At 49.9% G+C, this 18,369-nt stretch overlaps 2 protein-coding genes across 2 annotated transcripts; one reads left to right on the plus strand and one right to left on the minus strand.

Moving 5' to 3' along the window:
* Nucleotides 1–3,437: 3,437 nt before the first annotated feature.
* On the minus strand, nt 3,438–6,331 carry PtA15_2A389 (uncharacterized protein; the record flags this gene model as incomplete). Its single annotated transcript, XM_053166405.1, has 3 exons — nt 3,438–3,535; nt 3,613–3,826; nt 6,323–6,331. The coding sequence occupies 3 exons, from the start codon at nt 6,329–6,331 to the stop codon at nt 3,438–3,440; spliced, it is 321 nt and encodes a 106-aa protein (XP_053017631.1).
* An 8,893-nt stretch (nt 6,332–15,224) lies between these two features.
* On the plus strand, nt 15,225–17,508 carry PtA15_2A390 (uncharacterized protein; the record flags this gene model as incomplete). Its single annotated transcript, XM_053166407.1, has 4 exons — nt 15,225–15,353; nt 15,478–15,651; nt 15,839–17,230; nt 17,299–17,508. The coding sequence occupies 4 exons, from the start codon at nt 15,225–15,227 to the stop codon at nt 17,506–17,508; spliced, it is 1,905 nt and encodes a 634-aa protein (XP_053017632.1).
* Nucleotides 17,509–18,369: the final 861 nt, after the last annotated feature.

Genomic DNA, 18,369 nt, shown 5'->3' on the forward strand with positions numbered 1-18,369 from the left:
TGTGTGCAGTTATGAGTAGCCTGAGTAGTACTCAGGCTAATTTCTCTCTTGTGGGATTGATCCCCACTTTGGGCTGACCCAGGTGCTACCCCTGTAGCCCTCAAGTCACCCCGGTATGGGCTGAGGGGAGTTAGTTCCCTTTTCTCTCTCTTTGCTCCTTTCCCTTGCAGAGGGTTAGGGGCTCCTGGAGGATTAGTCCTCAAAGGAGAGTAGGGTTTGTCTGAAGGGGAAACTGGTTGTTCTTCCTTCAGGCCTTGTAACTCCTAGATAATGTTAGTTTTTCTGATCTTACAAGACCCCAAAAGCTGGAGCCCATCCACAACTGGGCGGGTGGGTGGGGCGAAAAATTTCCTCCGGCTGCTTGACGGCGATCGTCCGGTGTTGAGCTTGAAGCACGGCGATCTGGAAAGCTGCCTGAGTTCCGGCCCGGGCCCTTCTGCCGGTGTATCCCTCCCCTGTGGGTGGGTTTACTGCGGCTGCGCCTCTCCGCGCTTTGTGCGCCGCCTCAACATCACCTCTGCCTCGGAGCGGTGTGTTGCTGGTGGCAGGTTGGGAGTCATTGGGCGCGCCGCTCCATGGACTACGCCCCCATCCACTGCGCTCCTGAAAGCAACCATCCATTCCACTGTGCTGGGCATTCCTAGTGCTGTGTGCAGTTATGAGTAGCCTGAGTAGTACTCAGGCTAATTTCTCTCTTGTGGGATTGATCCCCACTTTGGGCTGACCCAGGTGCTACCCCTGTAGCCCTCAAGTCACCCCGGTACGGGCTGAGGGGAGTTAGTTCCCTTTTCTCTCTCTTTGCTCCTTTCCCTTGCAGAGGGTTAGGGGCTCCTGGAGGATTAGTCCTCAAAGGAGAGTAGGGTTTGTCTGAAGGGGGAACTGGTTGTTCTTCCTTCAGGCCTTGTAACTCCTAGATAATGTTAGGTTTTCTGATCTTACAAGACCCCAAAAGCTGGAGCCCATCCACAACTGGGCGGGTGGGTGGGGCGAAAAATTTCCTCCGGCTGCTTGACGGCGATCGTCCGGTGTTGAGCTTGAAGCACGGCGATCTGGAAAGCTGCCTGAGTTCCGGCCCGGGCCCTTCTGCCGGTGTATCCCTCCCCTGTGGGTGGGTTTACTGCGGCTGCGCCTCTCCGCGCTTTGTGCGCCGCCTCAGCATCACCTCTGCCTCGGAGCGGTGTGTTGCTGGTGGCAGGTTGGGAGTCATTGGGCGCGCCGCTCCATGGACTACGCCCCCATCCACTGCGCTCCTGAAAGCAACCATCCATTCCACTGTGCTGGGCATTCCTAGTGCTGTGTGCAGTTATGAGTAGCCTGAGTAGTAATCAGGCTAATTTCTCTCTTGTGGGATTGATCCCCACTTTGGGCTGACCCAGGTGCTACCCCTGTAGCCCTCAAGTCACCCCGGTATGGGCTGAGGGGAGTTAGTTCCCTTTTCTCTCTCTTTGCTCCTTTCCCTTGCAGAGGGTTAGGGGCTCCTGGAGGATTAGTCCTCAAAGGAGAGTAGGGTTTGTCTGAAGGGGGAACTGGTTGTTCTTCCTTCAGGCCTTGTAACTCCTAGATAATGTTAGGTTTTCTGATCTTACAAGACCCCAAAAGCTGGAGCCCACACCCGTAACTCAGGTGGGGCCTGAGCCTGGCTCCATGCCTAACAATATCCCTCAGCGCGGATCCGTCTTTGCATTGCATCCTCAAACTATGATTCTACTTGAGTAATCAGCTCTTCTAAATCTCTTGGTACCGCTATCACCAGCTGGTCACGGCTCCTGTGTCCGTCTCGTATTCCTCTTGATAGGGCGTCCTCTCTGTTCTCCGCTGACGGGACGCGTTTGGCTACTAGGTTTATCTGGTGCTCAATCAGCATCTTCTGTATGATCTTCCATTCAGAATTCACAAATCTATTGCCTGATTTCCTCCTGTGGATAACCGATTCGGTCGTCAAATTGTCCGTCCAAACTATGAAAGTTTTGCTCCTTTTTGCCCCGATTTTGATTAGCATCAGTAAGCCGAGCCGCACCGCAATAGTTTCCAGGCGGGATCTCCTTTCCTTCTCTGTTTTCTCTAGCAAAACTTCTTCCAGCTTTTCAATAGACCTTAAACGGAATTGGGCCCACTTGCGGCCTATCAGCACGCCTATCCCGAAGCTGGTAGACGCATCGCCCACCCACTCAATTTCGGTCGGGTCGGGGTTAGAGATCAGTCTCGTGGATTCAAACCTGAGCAGGGTCGAGAGCCACTCGTGAAGGTCTTCGTTAACGTCCAGTGGGACCGGGCGGATTGATTTCCGGTCGACCCATTCCATCAGCCATTTATAGAGACTGCAAAGGTAGCAGCGGAGCTGCGGCAGGGCGTAAGTGACGTGGTTCAGTTGTCCAGCTAGTATCTCGACCTGCCCGTATTTGAAACGCGCTCCGAGTTCAAGAAAACTCTCAAGTTGTCCAATACGTATTTTGAGCTTGGCTTCAGGGAGGCGTACTGTCTTCTGGACTCCCTTCCAAATGAAGCCGAGGTATTTCTGCTCGGTTAGGAACGGGGCAAATTTCTCCTTATTAGTCTTAACGCCTAGCTGATCCGATCGTATCACCACATCCTTCATCTCTACCGTTGACCGTGCATCCTTAACGAAGAGGTTGTTGTCGACCCATCGGAAGATTGTGATGATGTCGAATTCTTTCATCATGATTTGCTTCCATGCGTCAGCTGGTCTCCCAAACGAGCCGCAACCCGCTACGCCTCCAAAGGTAATGCGCGTGTTGAGTAGAATTTTGTCGTCGAACGTCCTTACCATCAGGTACGGCCATTGGTCCGGCGCCGTTGGGATTTGCCGGTAGGCTTTTTCCCAGTCGAATATCGCCAACAAGACGGGGTGTTTCAGCTCTCAGATGAATTTCGCCACCGTGTTGAAATCGTCCCAGGTGGTGGTGAAGTCATCCGCGCTCACAAACGAGTTCACTGAGGGTATGTCTTGTCTGCCGTGGGGGAAAGACAAGTCGTTGATTGGACGCAATGATCCGTCGCCGTTTATGACGGCACCCAAAGGGTTGGTACGGAAGAACGGGAAATGTTGATTCACTTCCTCACGGCTGAACGGCCCGAACATCCGTTTGGCGTCGAGTTCCTTCTTGATTGACTCCTCAATCTTCTGTCGCGCTTGAAGCGCCGACTCGTGATTCGGTGGGGTGAAGAAGGGATCCGGTGATTTCACCGTGTGCTGGGGGATGCCCTGGTTGAAGCCATGCACAAACCCGTGCAAAACGTCCTCGAACTGAGGAAGTAATTTCCACTTACTTAGAGTGGTGGTCCACTCAGGGACGTTCATCTCACAGGACACCGCAGTCGGCCACTTTGGGCTAGGAGTCATGGGACTCAAGCAAGGCTTCTTAGCGCTCGAGGGCATCAGGGGGCTATCATTACCGTGGGCCGTCAATCTAGTGTAATTACAAGCGGGCGAGAGCATGATCAGAAAGGTGGGCCCTAGTGACAGCTACTATTCCCAGCGCCATGATAGGGCGGTGGGGTCCTCCCCCACGGGTGACTGGGGGTGGTGGTGGGGGGGCTCAGAACAACATGGAATATGTATGTGGGGGGGGGGGGGGGGGGCGGGTAGCCTACAAATTCCTTCCTCGATGGTCCCTCCTGGTATTGCGGTTGTCGTATGCCGGGTCGTACCGGTTTCCTTTGTACCCCTGGGTGCGAGGGTATCGACCGGAACTTGGGCCGGAGCCGCATTATCCGGCGGGGAGTGGCCTCGTTGCTGTCCCTTCCCGGCCTGTTTGTGCTGGCTGGTGGTCGATTTCGCGGCCTGACTGCCTGTTGTCCCTTGTGTCTCCGGTTTCGAGCCGTCAGTGCCTGTGACAGGGTCCCAGGTCTTCCGAGGGCCGCCCTTGATGTATGGGTTCTCCGTGAAATCCGTTTCGTCAAATTTCCTGCAGCGCGCGATCATCTTCTGGGCGATGGTGTCGTTGAAGACGGAAATGTTGCTGATCGAGATGGATTTGTTCGGCATCTCGATCCGGTGGGCGAATGCATTGGTCCTCACGTTGATGTCGTAGCGGAGTCCAGTCATAAATCCGTGCTGCGTGACAAGCCGGTCGCAGTGTCTCTTGTGGAGGAGGAGCCACCCGGCGAATTTGGGGTAGTTCGCAATCTGGATTAAGGCGGCGTAGAAGCCTTGATGGTTTATCGACCATTCCGCGTATGTCTGCGTGTACTCGCAGGGGTAAGGATAGCCCGTGTACCGATCTTTGTCGACGTTGGTTTCGTCCGCTCGACTTCTCTTTTGAGAATAATGCAAGATTGCTTTGTCTTGCCAGACCTCGTTGAAGATGGTCAATGGGAGGGGGGCTCTGAGCTCGATGAGGTTGTTTTTGAAGAACGGTGTGAATCCAACATTGTGGCTCGCCGGCCTCGCGTCGTCGTCAAAAACTACGCCTTTGGGTGTCGCATCAGTTGTTCTTGCTTGACCTTCCTTGCCTGTCAAGTCGAGGGCTGGGGAGATGATCGCGACAGGGTCTCGACTGGCCAACAGCGTGGGGTGTGCATGTGTCGTTTCGACTGCACGTGAGATAGCTGCTGGTGGAATCTTGGGCTTGGTCAACCCCTCGCATATCGTAAAATAACGCTTGGCCAGCGCTGTATTGCCTGCGTCCTCCGCCGCAAAGGCTCGGTCGGTGAGCCGGTCGATCTTCTGCCTGATCAATTCCTCAATGCTGGGGCCCCCAGTGGTAGTGGGGTGCCCCGCTGCGTCGGCGTCAACCGGATTTGCAGCTGTGTAGGGTAAACAACAGCGCAAACTCAGTCTCGCATCATTCCTCTGGATCCTGGTGTCGGCTGGTTTCACTTACCGGTCCCGTCTTTGCGTGGGTCGTCGAACAGATCACTGCAGAGGCTCGCGAGTGCGTTACCTCCGCTCGAATGGGCTTCCTCACGATTAGCCAATGGGCCTTCCTTTGGGGTTGGTTGTCCTGTTAGAGGCCTCGATTCGGGAGGGGCTTTTGATGACGACCTTGTCGTACGGTTGGTGGGGGCTGTGACCTTGGCCTTCTTCTGCTTCTGGGATTTTGAGGTCAAGGTCTTGGCGATCTCGCGTTGTATCAGTGGCTTGTCCAGGTCGGGGGTGTCTTCTGCGCTTGTTTGTGCCAGTCGTTTGACGTGGTCGGATGCTTCCTTTATCTGGTCCGTCATAGCGAGAGGTGTGACGAAAAATGGCGAAAAATTTCCTCCGGCTGCTTGACGGCGATTGTCCGGTGTTGAGCTTGAAGCACGGCGATCTGGAAAGCTGCCTGAGTTCCGGCCCGGGCCCTTCTGCCGGTGTATCCCTCCCCTGTGGGTGGGTTTACTGCGGCTGCGCCTCTCCGCGCTTTGTGCGCCGCCTCAGCATCACCTCTGCCTCGGAGCGGTGTGTTGCTGGTGGCAGGTTGGGAGTCATTGGGCGCGCCGCTCCATGGACTACGCCCCCATCCACTGCGCTCCTGAAAGCAACCATAACGCAGGAGAAACTCATTGAGAAAGGACTAAACCTGATAGGCTTGTCATATTGCAAACCCGTCAATACTCCTCCATCAATAGCTGTACAACTCAAGCCGGACAATCAACGTGAAAAAGATGAGTTTGCTAGACTTAACATCAACTATTGCACATTCACCGGAATTCTCAACTACCTCTCCTCCTGATCTAGCACCTGCGGTATCAATTCTCTCAAGCTTCAATAACGACCCCGGCATAAACCACTGGAAAGAGGTATTACACTGCTGGAAATATATCAAAGGCACTAAAGATCTACATCTCACACTTTGACCAGATCCCGCGCTTTCAAAATCACTTCAACACTATACCAATGCCACATGGGCGGAAGACCTAGAAACTCGCCTTTCTCGCAGCGGATCAATCTGCTTCTGGAAAAACTGCCCAATAGCATGGAACAGCAAAAGCCAACGCAACATTACCCTATCATCGACTGAAGCCAAACTCAATGCTCTAGCGGATGGAGTACAGGAAAACCAATGGATCAAGTTCCTTGTTGAAGAATTATGGAATGAAACACTAGAACCGACCAACTTTCACATTGATAATAAGGGCCTAGCCAAGAAGCTCAAAAATTTCGGATCCAACTCAAAGACAAAACATCTTGACATCAAGATGAAATGGCTCCGAGATCTGAAAAGCAAAAATGAAATATTGGTAACTCTCATTTCCTCGGAAGACATGATAGCCGATACTTTGACTAAAGCTAGCAACGCGCAGTCACTCCGTCGACTACACACAAAATGCTTCACGGTGCATTACTCACCAAGTTGAGGGGGGTGTTGAAACTCGCCTTGACTTGTGACATGTTCATTCAGTCCGCGCTCTCATTCTGCGCAGTCTGCGCCGCATCAAGTACCGTCATCTTTGACTCATCAACTAAAACCTAATCTTCAAAAGTCTACTCTTCTCTTGCTTCTCCAGATCGCGGGAGATCATCAACATTGAATCGACTCTTCCGCTCATCGGTCCGCTCTTACACTTGTCAATCCTCTACAATCTGCGCTCTCAAAATCAAACAAGATCAAGATTCATCAAGACTTCAATCACTGTCTCTCAACAAGACTCCGAAAGCTTTAACTCGGACAGCCTTTGTAGCTTTCCACTTGGTGAGAAATGCAACTCTGCGTTTCCGGAATTTGATCTGCGCTCTCATTGGTTTATCCTTTGGCTAACTCTGCTCCTTCTTCATTAGTTGACTTCTTTAGATCTTAGCGCTTCTCTTCTTTAGTTCTTATATTGTTGTCCCTAACTTCCTCACTGGGTTTGTCTTTTAATTGTTGTCATTCTCTACTTTCATTCCCCACAACTAATCCTCCTTCTCCATTTCTCAGCTCAACTCAACTACTCGTAACTTCTTCTTTACTCAGTTGTTCTTCTACAGATAGCCATCTGTCTCAGGTTTTTGGTCTTACTTTCACAGAAATTTAGTCACCGGTTCTTTAGACACCACCTCCTTGACATAGATGGACACATCAGTTTCACTTCCGCCCACAATTAATTTGAGTTTCTCAGACTGCTAAGACTCACCCTCACATGTACATACAAAATTTTGTGGTCCGCTCCTCACAATGCCGCGTATTTGGTAATAAAAATTTATTCCTCCCCTTTCAAACTTGGTGTAGCAGAGGTGCAACTTCCTCAGTGCAAAATTGTGCCCCAAGTCACCAAGGACATACAACATGTTGGCTGGTGATTCCCTGTTACCAGCCAGGCGTGAGAATTGTGTGAGTCATGGTTACCAGAGTGGATTTGCACTCTCAACATATCTGTCCCACATCTTGGAGTGGCGGGCAATCTTCCAAAAGGGAATATAGGCGCCTGTATCTAGGTGGGGTTGCGGGTAGTGTCCCCAAGATGACCTTTTTATATTTCTACCATCTTTCTCACTCACCTTTCTTGCCTTTTTTCCCCCACTTGCATCCTCTGTAGTCCCCCAGACCACTTCCCTGTGAATCCAGACTTGATCTCACCACACTTTGTCTGCTATGGGCAATTTCAATAGGTGTGATGATAGAGTATTCAAGCTAGTACAGGATTGGCTTCAGCGATCTAGATGAGGAGCTTCTGGTGTGGACGGCCTGCCAGGCAAAGGTCCTCCGCTTCGTCGCCAACACTTTTCCGCTGCCACAGACACCTATCCTTTGGCGTGCCTTGCACCATACCCAGTCCCATCATTGGGCCGGCTTCAACCGCGTCAACCAGATTGGCCAGCTCGCCCAATACAACATCAACAGGATCAAACACGTCAACTCCAGCCTTGCACCCCGCCTGCGCATTGACGAGTGGGGTCAGCTCCTCTCTCTCTCTCCCTTTACCTTCTCCACTACATCCACACAATTGACCCTCTCTCTCTCTCTCTTCTGATCCCTCCACCCCAAAGGTGCCCTCATGCTTAATACAGATGCAATCTCAGATGTTGCCTAACGCCAAGGGAGACCTTCACACCAACACTAGGGTCAGGGCGCGCATTGCTTATCTGAGGATTCAGACAATTTCTCACTATTCCCATTGGATCCAGGGGAATATTAATCGGCAATGGGCTTTGATTGACAAGCAACTTCAGGACATCCAGGGACGGTGTGGTTCTCACAGGCAAGTGTGAGTGAGCTTTGGAACATCATGTGCTTGTATCTCTACTGAACCATGACTATGTACAGTTTTTCCAAGCTCATACTCAAGCTGGATTCAAACTCATTTGGAGATCAATTCTTCTCTTGGCTTGAGGTGGAGAATATCTGGCCATCCACCAAGCTCAAAGTGATGGCCAAGATGGTGATTATTGCAGAAGAAAATGTGACAAGACCTTTGCCAACGGCCAGCACTGGTTCCCATCAAGCATGAATTTGCAAGTAGTTGTTCCTCAAGTGTGCCTATTTCCCCCAATTTGTACATGTGTAAATAGTTCTTCTCATTGATTCTCCTAGTTTTTGTTGTTGTGACACATCACTTTTGCATTATATTTCACATGCTATTTTACTACAGATTATGTATTTATGGGTTTTGTTTTCTCCCCAACCCAACTATGTACATACACTCATCTATAAATATTAGTCCTCTAGAAATATATTTCCCCTTGGGGGAGTTTTAATCTCATTCTCGCCATATCCTGATATCTCAGCTCTTCATTTGTTAGTGTGAATAGTTTATTTGGTGTAGTGTTTGTTGGGCATGTGTATACTTTTTTTTCCCCCAATGTGTGCGCAATACCAAACCCAACTCTCATTACATAATTGCCAAGATATTCCATGAACTGGGATTTCCTTGCTCTACACGGCGCATTGCAGTTTGTGCAGCAGGATGCCGCGCCTGTGCCGTGCAACAGTTTGCGCAACGTGTGCTTAAAAGAGCTCTGGGATATGGCCATTGGTGGGGAGTGCCCCGTTTGTGGGCGGGCTAACGTCGTCTGCTCCCGTCTGGTGACGTGGAATTAGGACCGTTGGAATTCTTGAGGGGTCTCAAGACGGCTGCATGGTGCTGTTGCAAGGCCTGGCATGGGGCCCGTGTATGGGCGGTATATTGTTGGGTTTCCCCGTCCCCAGACGTGCGGGTGCGCCTGTGGTGTATTATCTTGACTACAGCCATTCCAAAAAAGCTTGGCTCTGTTGGAAGGAATTTTTACCCAAACTTTGTCTTGGATTTGCCAATAATCACTGGCAAGGTTGGACATATGTATATTCATGCCCACCTCATTCTTATATGCAGGGTGCATATACAGCAGCCAGATGCCCTCAATCATCTCCTTCCTTTCATTTTTTCCTAATTCTGAGTTCAGAATCAAGTGATTTGGCTGATTTTACCCTGGATGGCATACTGATCCTGTTCGCAAGGTTGGATGGTGCTGGTCCCAGCGGCCGGCGTGTTTTTTTCCACTACTGAACAGATTGATTGGTGGGATCCTGCAAGCAACTGCGCTCGCAGGTCTGGATATCATGTGTCCAACCTTGATGTTGGATGCACATGCATTGGCAAATCCAGAAGGAATTTCCAGCGGAAATTCCTTCCAAAGAAGCCAAGCTTTTTCGGAATGGCTGTACATGCACTTTCCTCTCCTCTCAGAGCATCTCCAACGGACTCGCTAAAGCGGGACTCGCGACCCCAATTTAGCGAGTCGGGCGAGTTTTCGGGGTCCAACGGACTCGCTATCCGACTCGCCAAACGCCTCCCGAGTCGCCTCAACTCGCCACAGCCCTCCACTTGTGGCGAGTCTGCTCCAACCCGACACTCGGCCCTCGTGGGCCGCACCTCGCACCAGCTCGCACCCCACGCACACTATACCGCACGCTACCTCACCTACCGGCCGATCCTCTTTTCATTCAGTTGGATCTCGCTGCCGATGACCGATCATCAATAGGATGACCGGGCATCGATGCCCATGACCGGTCATCAATAGGATGACCGGGCATCGATGCCCATGACCGGTCATCAATAGGATGACCGGGCATCGATGCCCATGACCGGTCATCAATAGGATGACCGGGCATCGATGCCCATGACCGGTCATCAATAGGATGACCGGGCATCGATGCCCATGACCGGTCATCAATAGGATGACCGGGCATCGATGCCCATGACCGGTCATCAATAGGATGACCGGGCATCGATGCCCATGACCGGTCATCAATAGGATGACCGGGCATCGATGCCCATGACCGGTCATCATTGAGACCGATCACCGGGAATCAAGACTGATGACAGGTCATTGAGACCGATTACCGGGCATCGACACTGATGACCGGTCATCGAAGCCGATGCCCGGGCATCAAGACTGATGACCGGTCATCGAAACCGATGCCCGGGCATCAAGACTGATGACCGGTCATCGAAACCGATGCCCGGGCATCAAGACTGATGACCGGTCATCGAAACCGATGCCCGGGCATCAAGACTGATGACCGGTCATCGAAACCGATGCCCGGGCATCAAGACTGATGGCCGGTCATCAAGACCGGAGACCGGGCATTACGGAACCTCTTTGACTGGAAGGAAGGCCTTCCAGTTGAAGAGGTCACAAAACCTCTTTGACCGGAAGGATTCCTTCCAGTTGAAGAGGTTACAAAACCTCTTCAAGCGGAAGGATTCCTTCCAGTCAAAGAGGTTACAAAACCTCTTCAACCAAAAGGATTCCTTCCAGTCAAAGAGGCTACAGAACCCCTTTGACCATAAGGAATCCCTCCGGTCAAAGAGCTTTTGTAACCTCTTCGCCTGGAAGGAATCCTTCCGCTTGATTTTGAGGGACAGGTACCCGCTCTGTCCCAGTCCGTGGGTGCAGGTGTCCTACTTGGGCTAAAAACAGCTGCGGGTACCCGGGTGCGGTGGGGCCATCTCTAGTTCAGTAAAGGTTGGACTGCGGTGCCACTCTAGTTTGGCTAGATATCCTCTCCTCCTCACAAAAATGATCTGGTTTTTTTTCTTTTTTTGCTTTTCAAAATTCACATGTGCACATGCAAGTGAACTTTTTCACACTTTTCTGATAGTCACCCTGATGTACGCGCATACATTGATGTGGGAATATCACAGGGTGGGCATTTCACAGCAACATGAAAAGTAAAAACTTTGTGTTGAGACGCCACTTGTCCCCCTGATGCACATGGGTACATGAGGGAGACAATATCACAGGCTGAGCCTTTGAAATCTCCATGAAAAGGACACACTGGTCATGGAGCCAAGAAAGGCCTATATTCTGGGTGGGTTCTGGATGAATTCTAGATGAGTTCTGGATGAATTCTAGATGAGTTCTGGATGAATTCTTGGCAAGTTATGGTTTATTTCAGGATAATTTCCAACTGATATCCACAGCTGACTTCCTGTCTGTTTCATACCTATCCAGTATTTTTTTACCAAAGGCCTCCAGCAGGGTTATGGAAAAAAGTTACAGTAGGGCACTACCTGGGGAGTGGAAAAATATCTCCCCTGGTGTCAGTACTTGACTTTTTCACTCAAAGTTTCTGCAGCTATTGATATGAGACTGACTGTTTTAAATTGTTATTGATGTTACTTAGGAGTTGTACCAAGGGCTATATGCATTTATTGCCACAAACAACTTTCAGCAGAACCATTGTCAGGAACAAACTATCTGCATCAACATTCCAATTGCTGTATTGCAGACAATGGAGCAGTCTTTCAACTCAGGCTTGTTAGATTCAACGGCTTGACTAGCAACCAGGCTTGGGTATTTTCTCAAGATACAACTCAAGAGAAATTTGTGAAAGCAATTATAGAGCACAAATATTCATTTGCAATGGCCAACCACAAGGGATTCCAAGAGTTCATGCAATCAGCCCAGCCCAGCTTTGTCATACCCTGACGCAAGGCGGTCTGAACTGATTGCATTAGCATTTTCAATGAAATTAAGCAAGCTGAAATGGCAAAGATGGCCCAGTCCAATATGATCTTGTTAACAACTGAAATGTGGATACTTTGGATCTCCCCACTTATATGGTAATAACTGCCCACTTCATCACCAAGAAGTGGGAAATAACCAAGTGAATCATCAGCTTTTCGCCCATACCACCTCCGCACTCTGGCCACACAATCTCTAAGCAACTGTTCCATGTTCTGAATGAGTGGAAATGCTTGAACAAGCTTGGCTTTGTAACTCTTGATAATGTGTCAAATAATACTGCAGCTATGATCTGATTGCAGTGATTCCCGGGGGCGCAACACTATTGCCCTCGGGGCGCCCCATCCGCCCCGGTGTATAGGTCTTTCTCTCTCTCTTTTCTTTTCTCTTTTCTCTTTGGTTTTCTTTCTTTATTACAACGAACATCCTTCCATGAACTCACCACACTGTGTTCTGCTGTTCGTTGCAACACGCCAGCCCTTGATGTACCATGTGTACCATTAGTTCCCGGGGCGTACAAGCGAGCGAAAAACCATCGGACCACCGGTATTTTTCCTGGCTGGGTTATTTTTTGTAGAAAGACTACTTATACCGGCTAAGGGCCCATGGTGGGAAGTACATAAATATTTATGCAGTGGAGATGGTTGATTCCTCTTGACCACAGCCGGATCAAGGAGGTCTTCATCCAATCACAGCGGGAAGGAGGTCATCATGATCCCGGAGATCCCGGTGCTTTGTGTGCTAGAAACCTGAAGATTAGACAGCAGCTTTGTCAGGCTTTACCTGGCTTTACCTCGAGGGCCCGAACTATGTACACAATAAAGTGAATGTATATTCCTCTTGATGACCGGCCGGTCCCGTCATCGAGAGAAGAATATGCACCGCTGGATGACCTGTGTATGTATTTATACCGGCTATTGAGAGGGAGCCGGAGGGTGGAATTCGCCGGCCGACTTGAGATGCGGGATGGCAGGGGATGGCCGCACACTTCATACGAGCAAGCTTTACGTGGTATGTATTTCGCAGCGTCACGGGTTGAGATTCAAGTTCGGCTGCCTCGCCTTGCCTATTTGTAGCCTACCCAGCGGTTATAACAGGTAACATAACCGCTGGGCATCTCGCTGAGAATGACTCGTTTATCTGTACATATATCTTCGACTCCCGCGTGACCAAGCTAGCCAGGATCGGAGCTTTCGGATATGATGGCCGGGGCTTGGCCCGAGCCAATGTTCAGATATGTACTTGGCTATAAGCGAGGACCGGTAAAACAAGCTCAAACAATCCCCTACGGCCCCCAAGACCAGACAATATGTTGGTCATCTGGCAGAGTAAGGGGCTTACAACGGCTGCCTTTATCAAGTCCGACAACACAACAAGTTGACCAGTTCGGTCAACCTGCCGTTGGATGAGCGGTCGGGGGTCTGCGTGCGGGGTTGCCGGTAACGTGCGCCCCGGGGCCGTACTCACATGTCATCCCCGCCGCCCGGGATCGGAGTCAAGCGGCGCGAGTACAGCATAACCGCTGTGGCAGTGCTTCGAACTCCGCCCGTCGTCTATAAATAGACCAAAGCTTCGGTCTCTGATGAAGCTATATGCCCAGGTTGCTAGTTTCTGGACTCTGGTGTCTTGGGAAGGGAAAATATGCAAAAAACATTCTCTTCAATAGTTGGTAAATCTCGGTAGGAACTACAATAATAAGTCGGCGTAAGATGGATATTGGCCAGACTGGTACAGCAACATAGACCTTCAAGCCGCTTGAGTTATCTATCCTTTTAACGGTCTAGATGTTCTTTGTCTTCGATTGGGGGAAGCATCGTCCCATCAGCTTCAAAGACGGGCTGCCGAGCTGGAGTCAAGAGCTCCCCCTCCCCAGAAAATCTGGGCCATCTCTTCCGGGCCGATATCCTCCATCCTTTTGTCTTTCTCCTTGCCCATTCTCAAATGAATTCCCATCCCTTTTTCCTCATATAATATCATCTACAGTCTGTCATCAGTTAGCTGCCTATCTTCGTTTATTATTCCCATTGTCTTCGCCTTTAAACAACCCTGAGCCCGTCATCTCAATCCTCCAGGCCCAAGAAATTGGACTATAGTCTTGCTACTTTTCCTTCGTCAGTAACCTGTTATTTGAAAAAGATAGTATGAGCTATGGAAGCTGAAGGCCTCTGACATATCCCTTCATTAAACAGATTGTGCTCGACACGGCTAGGACTTAGACTTCGCGACGCTGCTAGGACTTTGGTGAAGACTTCACAAGGTAAACCATCACGCTGCCCTTAGTCTTCCAGTCCTCTTCCGTTTCAATCTGGCATCGAATACGTTTTCTCCTACAAATGGTTCGGCTCGCTTCCATATTCCGTCCCCATAGTATATTTACTTAGTCCATCTTCAAAACGATCACAAATCCCCACTTGGCGCTAACTGGCGCTAAACATATGGCTTCCTGTCACCTGCCTGCCGCTTCCAAATCGTAGCTGAGGAATCCGCTAGGGTGATGCGGATATCAGATCTCACTCCCCAGAATCACCTCATTTTCTTGCTTCCTCCCTATCGGCTTCAAATCCCAAACAGCCCCACGGCCACCATCGACTTTCCCTTTGCCTCATCGCTCAGCTCTGTTCAATTTAGCGAAGGCTCAGTCGGGCCAATCTATATGCGTGTGGATGGATGTTCAGCCAGACAATTCTGGATTTAAAGGTACATCCCGCTCCGAGTTTCGAGGTGACGAGAGTGTCATACATATATCCCGGTCACTGCAACATATAAATATGTTTGTTTGTTATGGAGAAGAAAAGCATGGCCACACTCCAGAGCCATTCACACGCATCTTGTTTTCCTTGTCTTTGCGCCTTTTCGAGCACGTGGATTGGCTGCAAAAGACGCATTTTTACAGCGCAGACCGTATATCTCAAGAATCTTAACTCTTTCCATTCGCTGCAGTTTGAAGTTATTTTTATGTACAGCGTGATACGTAAAAACTATAGACAAGAAAAAGCGTGTCAGCCAAGATATCGCTGGATTTTGAGTTAGTCTAGTTCAGGACTTGCTAGCTCTCATGATGGAGCTATGAAGACACTTGGACGATCACGCAGATATTTGTCTTTTTACTATTTATGTATGACCCAAATTCTTTGCACCGGATCGTGCGATGATGTTTATCAGATGAACCGCCGGCTGGTTTTTCTTTGTTTTGGTGTTTTCCTGTCGACCCATTATATCAACGGGCCAAAGTGCCTATCCTATTGGCAATCGTCACATTCGGCCGGTCGCTTCAGCTACTTGATTTTCTCAATCGGTTGCCACCATAGTTCCATCGCTTTTCCTGCAGCGCTCTGTTTCCCTTTTTCGCCTGCGTCTGATGTTTTGGAGATCTATCGGACAAGACCCAGGCATTTTAGATCATTCCCCTAGTCTAGCCCCCAAAGAAATGTGCCGTATGAAAACTTCATTGAGGCTGTTACTTAGTAGATGGCTGGCCAAGCCATCGGTAGATCACTATTCCTCCTCTTTCTTCCTGGGCCCTTTCCCCTTACTGAATGATTGATCCTATTACTTGAGTGTTAGAGAACTGATGTGGATTTTACTATTTGATTGTTTTTTTGCTTCATCAGATGCACCCGGATCAGCACAGGGCCATAGACAACAGCGACTTTGTGGAGTCGATTCAAGAACCCAATCACTTCCCATCTGGCCGGTCCAGCCGAGCGACTGCTGCATCTGTTTGCACTGACTCTAGCGTCACTGAGCATTGTTGTTCAGAGGAGTACACTCCCAAAGAATCAGAGGTAAGCAAATGTGGCTGCACTTTTTCATCCACAGGGATCCATGCTCTTTGAGAGTGCTGGTTGAGAAACCCAGCAAACTCTGCTCCGACTGCCCTGCCCTCCCCGGGCTTGGATAGACTTGGCATTGATTTTCTTCTTACTCGGAACTAATTAGACTTTTGTTTCTTTCTCATCGGAAATTTTGCAGAAAAAGCTGAGGAGTCTTGTCAATCAGCGCTCGAGATCAATCAAACGTTTCCTTTGGGATGAGCCGCTGGGTCGACCGGTGCCGGCGCGGAACTCGATCGACAGTAAGTTGACCGCCGTTGAGTCGGTCTGTTCCCGGACCCCGTCCGATTCGGCACAGCTCAAGCTCCGATCGGCGCACCGGTCGATCTCCCCGTTCGCTCTTGCCACCTTTGCCGCCGATCCTCACCCGATCTATTCTCAGCCTCCCCAACCACCCCCGACGTGCCCCTTGCCATCACTGCCCGTTGACCTCCCGGCGTCGTCCAGTAATAACTCACCCTCCCCGGCCCAGCCGAGCTTCTCAGCTTCGGCGGCCAGTCTGTCGTCGCTCTCCCGCGGGCCCAAGCCTGCGCTACACTTGCCTCCTCGCCAGCAGTATCCCAGCCTCCCACAGCTGCACTCTCAAGCTAGTCTCCAGAATGTGCATCCATGCATTTCTTACCGTCAGGCTCACCAGCCAGCCGAAGATACTTTCTACGATGATGACCCGTTCGCGGCCGAAAGAATCGTGGTGACCGGGCCCCGTCACCGCCAGGCCAGCTCGGGATGGCCTGATGACGAGTCCGTCGATCCGCTAGGCCCGGTCGCCCGCCACAGCAGGCCGAATTCCGTCTATACGGCTGCATCCGAATCTTGTTATTCTGTCAACACCACCATCGACTCCGGAGTCGTCCCTTCACCCTTTGGTGGATATGTCTTTGCTACCACGCCCCGCACGCAAGGTCCACCCACCTCAATCTCTACCAGTGGCGAAAGTCAGGAGGGAGTGATCACCCCAAGCATCTCCGGCGAAGATGATGAGCTTAGCCAGATCGGAGTACCCCAGCTACACCGACTGACTATGACCTCTCCTGAGGTCCCTTCCCCCAAGGAGCTCCACATTGTCCCCTCTCCTCCTCCGCTTGCCGAGACTTTCAGCTTCGGATTACCCAGTCGATTTGACGGGTTTTTCTTTGGATATCATCGGCGCCCCGATCCGAAGTACCATGCTGGTCCGGCCATGATCCTCAAAGTATCTCCACCTATCAGCTCGACCGCCTTCAGTCCGGGAGAATCAATCCGATTCAAAATCACACTTGCGAACCTTTTTGATCATGTCATCGTCAGTTTTGTCGGCGAATCCAGACTCCTCGGTGAACATAAAATCAAATCTCATCGGTTCCTTAAACATGAAGTCGACCTCGATTCTCCCGGGAAATATGGCTGTTGGGAGGTCCAACGTGGTGTCGACCCTAAGGAATGGCTCGTTCATTTAAAAATCCCGTCCATTTCTAATTGCAACTGTAAAGAGAAATTGGACAAGAATCACTTCGGAGAACTAGATATACCTTCGAGTACGATTAACAACAAAGTGAGGGATCAAATGCCTACAATTCAAAAGGTCGCTTTTTACTGAAACAACAATCTTCACATTTTTAGATCTTTATCGCTTATCATCTGATCATCCGAGGAATCGGAAAACAGAAGAAAGCCGAGAAACCAACTAAGAAAAAGAAGAAATCGAAAGGGGAAGAAAGAGTTAGATTGACAGTAATGGTCAAAAAAGAAAAAACTCCTTATCCAGCAACACTTCCTGAAAAGGTCTGGGTTGCTGGTGAACACAATTATTCGTGTGTATCAATCGAATGAAGGTCTTATGAATTAAACGACTTATAACTGTCAGCTTGTACCTGGCTTGTCTCTTGTTTGAAGAAGAATCTGCATTTGTCTAAAAAGAAGAAGATCACTCGAGGGCTAAGCCTTCAACTGATTGGTTTTGTGATCTGTACCTTCGTCCCAAGCGGTTCTTCTCCATAAATACTTAATACTTGTATGCTCTGTGTCTTCTTTTGGTTTGCATCTCCTCCAGAGTTCTCCCAAATTTCGAAAGAAGAAACGCATAATTTCCCCACTTCAAAGGCACCCTCGTGAGGGGTGATTCTGAGACTCTGGAACCTGGGCATTTTTCTTCGTCTGACTCTGCAGTGAGAGACTGAGACAAGAGCTGCAAGCAAAGGCGCCTCTTTACTGCAGATGCCGCACTTTTGTTCAAATCCTAGCCTAACTATTGTCTTTTTCAAAAACCTTGGTCACTTTTTTGTTCTTTTGTTTTGGTAGATCCTTGCAGATCCCATATTTTTCTTATATACTTCTTGACAGGTGTCAGATGCGGCCCAAGGCTAAATCTCACCTCAGAGCCATTGTCCTCCAGAAGAAAGTGAAGGAGTTGACTTCAGTAAAAAGCGAGTTCATATTTGGAACCAGAGCCAAAATAATACCCCTCCTGCCCCTCCTCATGGTGCTGGACAGCTGCCCTCCGCCTGAACGGAGGGGCCGACGGAGCCCGGGATCGTTACACCAGCTGCAAGGACAAGAGAGATGTGGGATAATTGAGCCCAAAGTTAATCTTAAAACTGAAAATAAACCCATACAATGAAACAAAAAAGAAGAAAAAGTGACCAAGGTTTTTGAAAAAGACAATACATAAATCTCTTGAACGGAGGGGAGGGG

Source organism: Puccinia triticina, chromosome 2A (assembly GCF_026914185.1).
Source record: "Puccinia triticina chromosome 2A, complete sequence".
NCBI classification, from domain to species: domain Eukaryota; kingdom Fungi; phylum Basidiomycota; class Pucciniomycetes; order Pucciniales; family Pucciniaceae; genus Puccinia; species Puccinia triticina.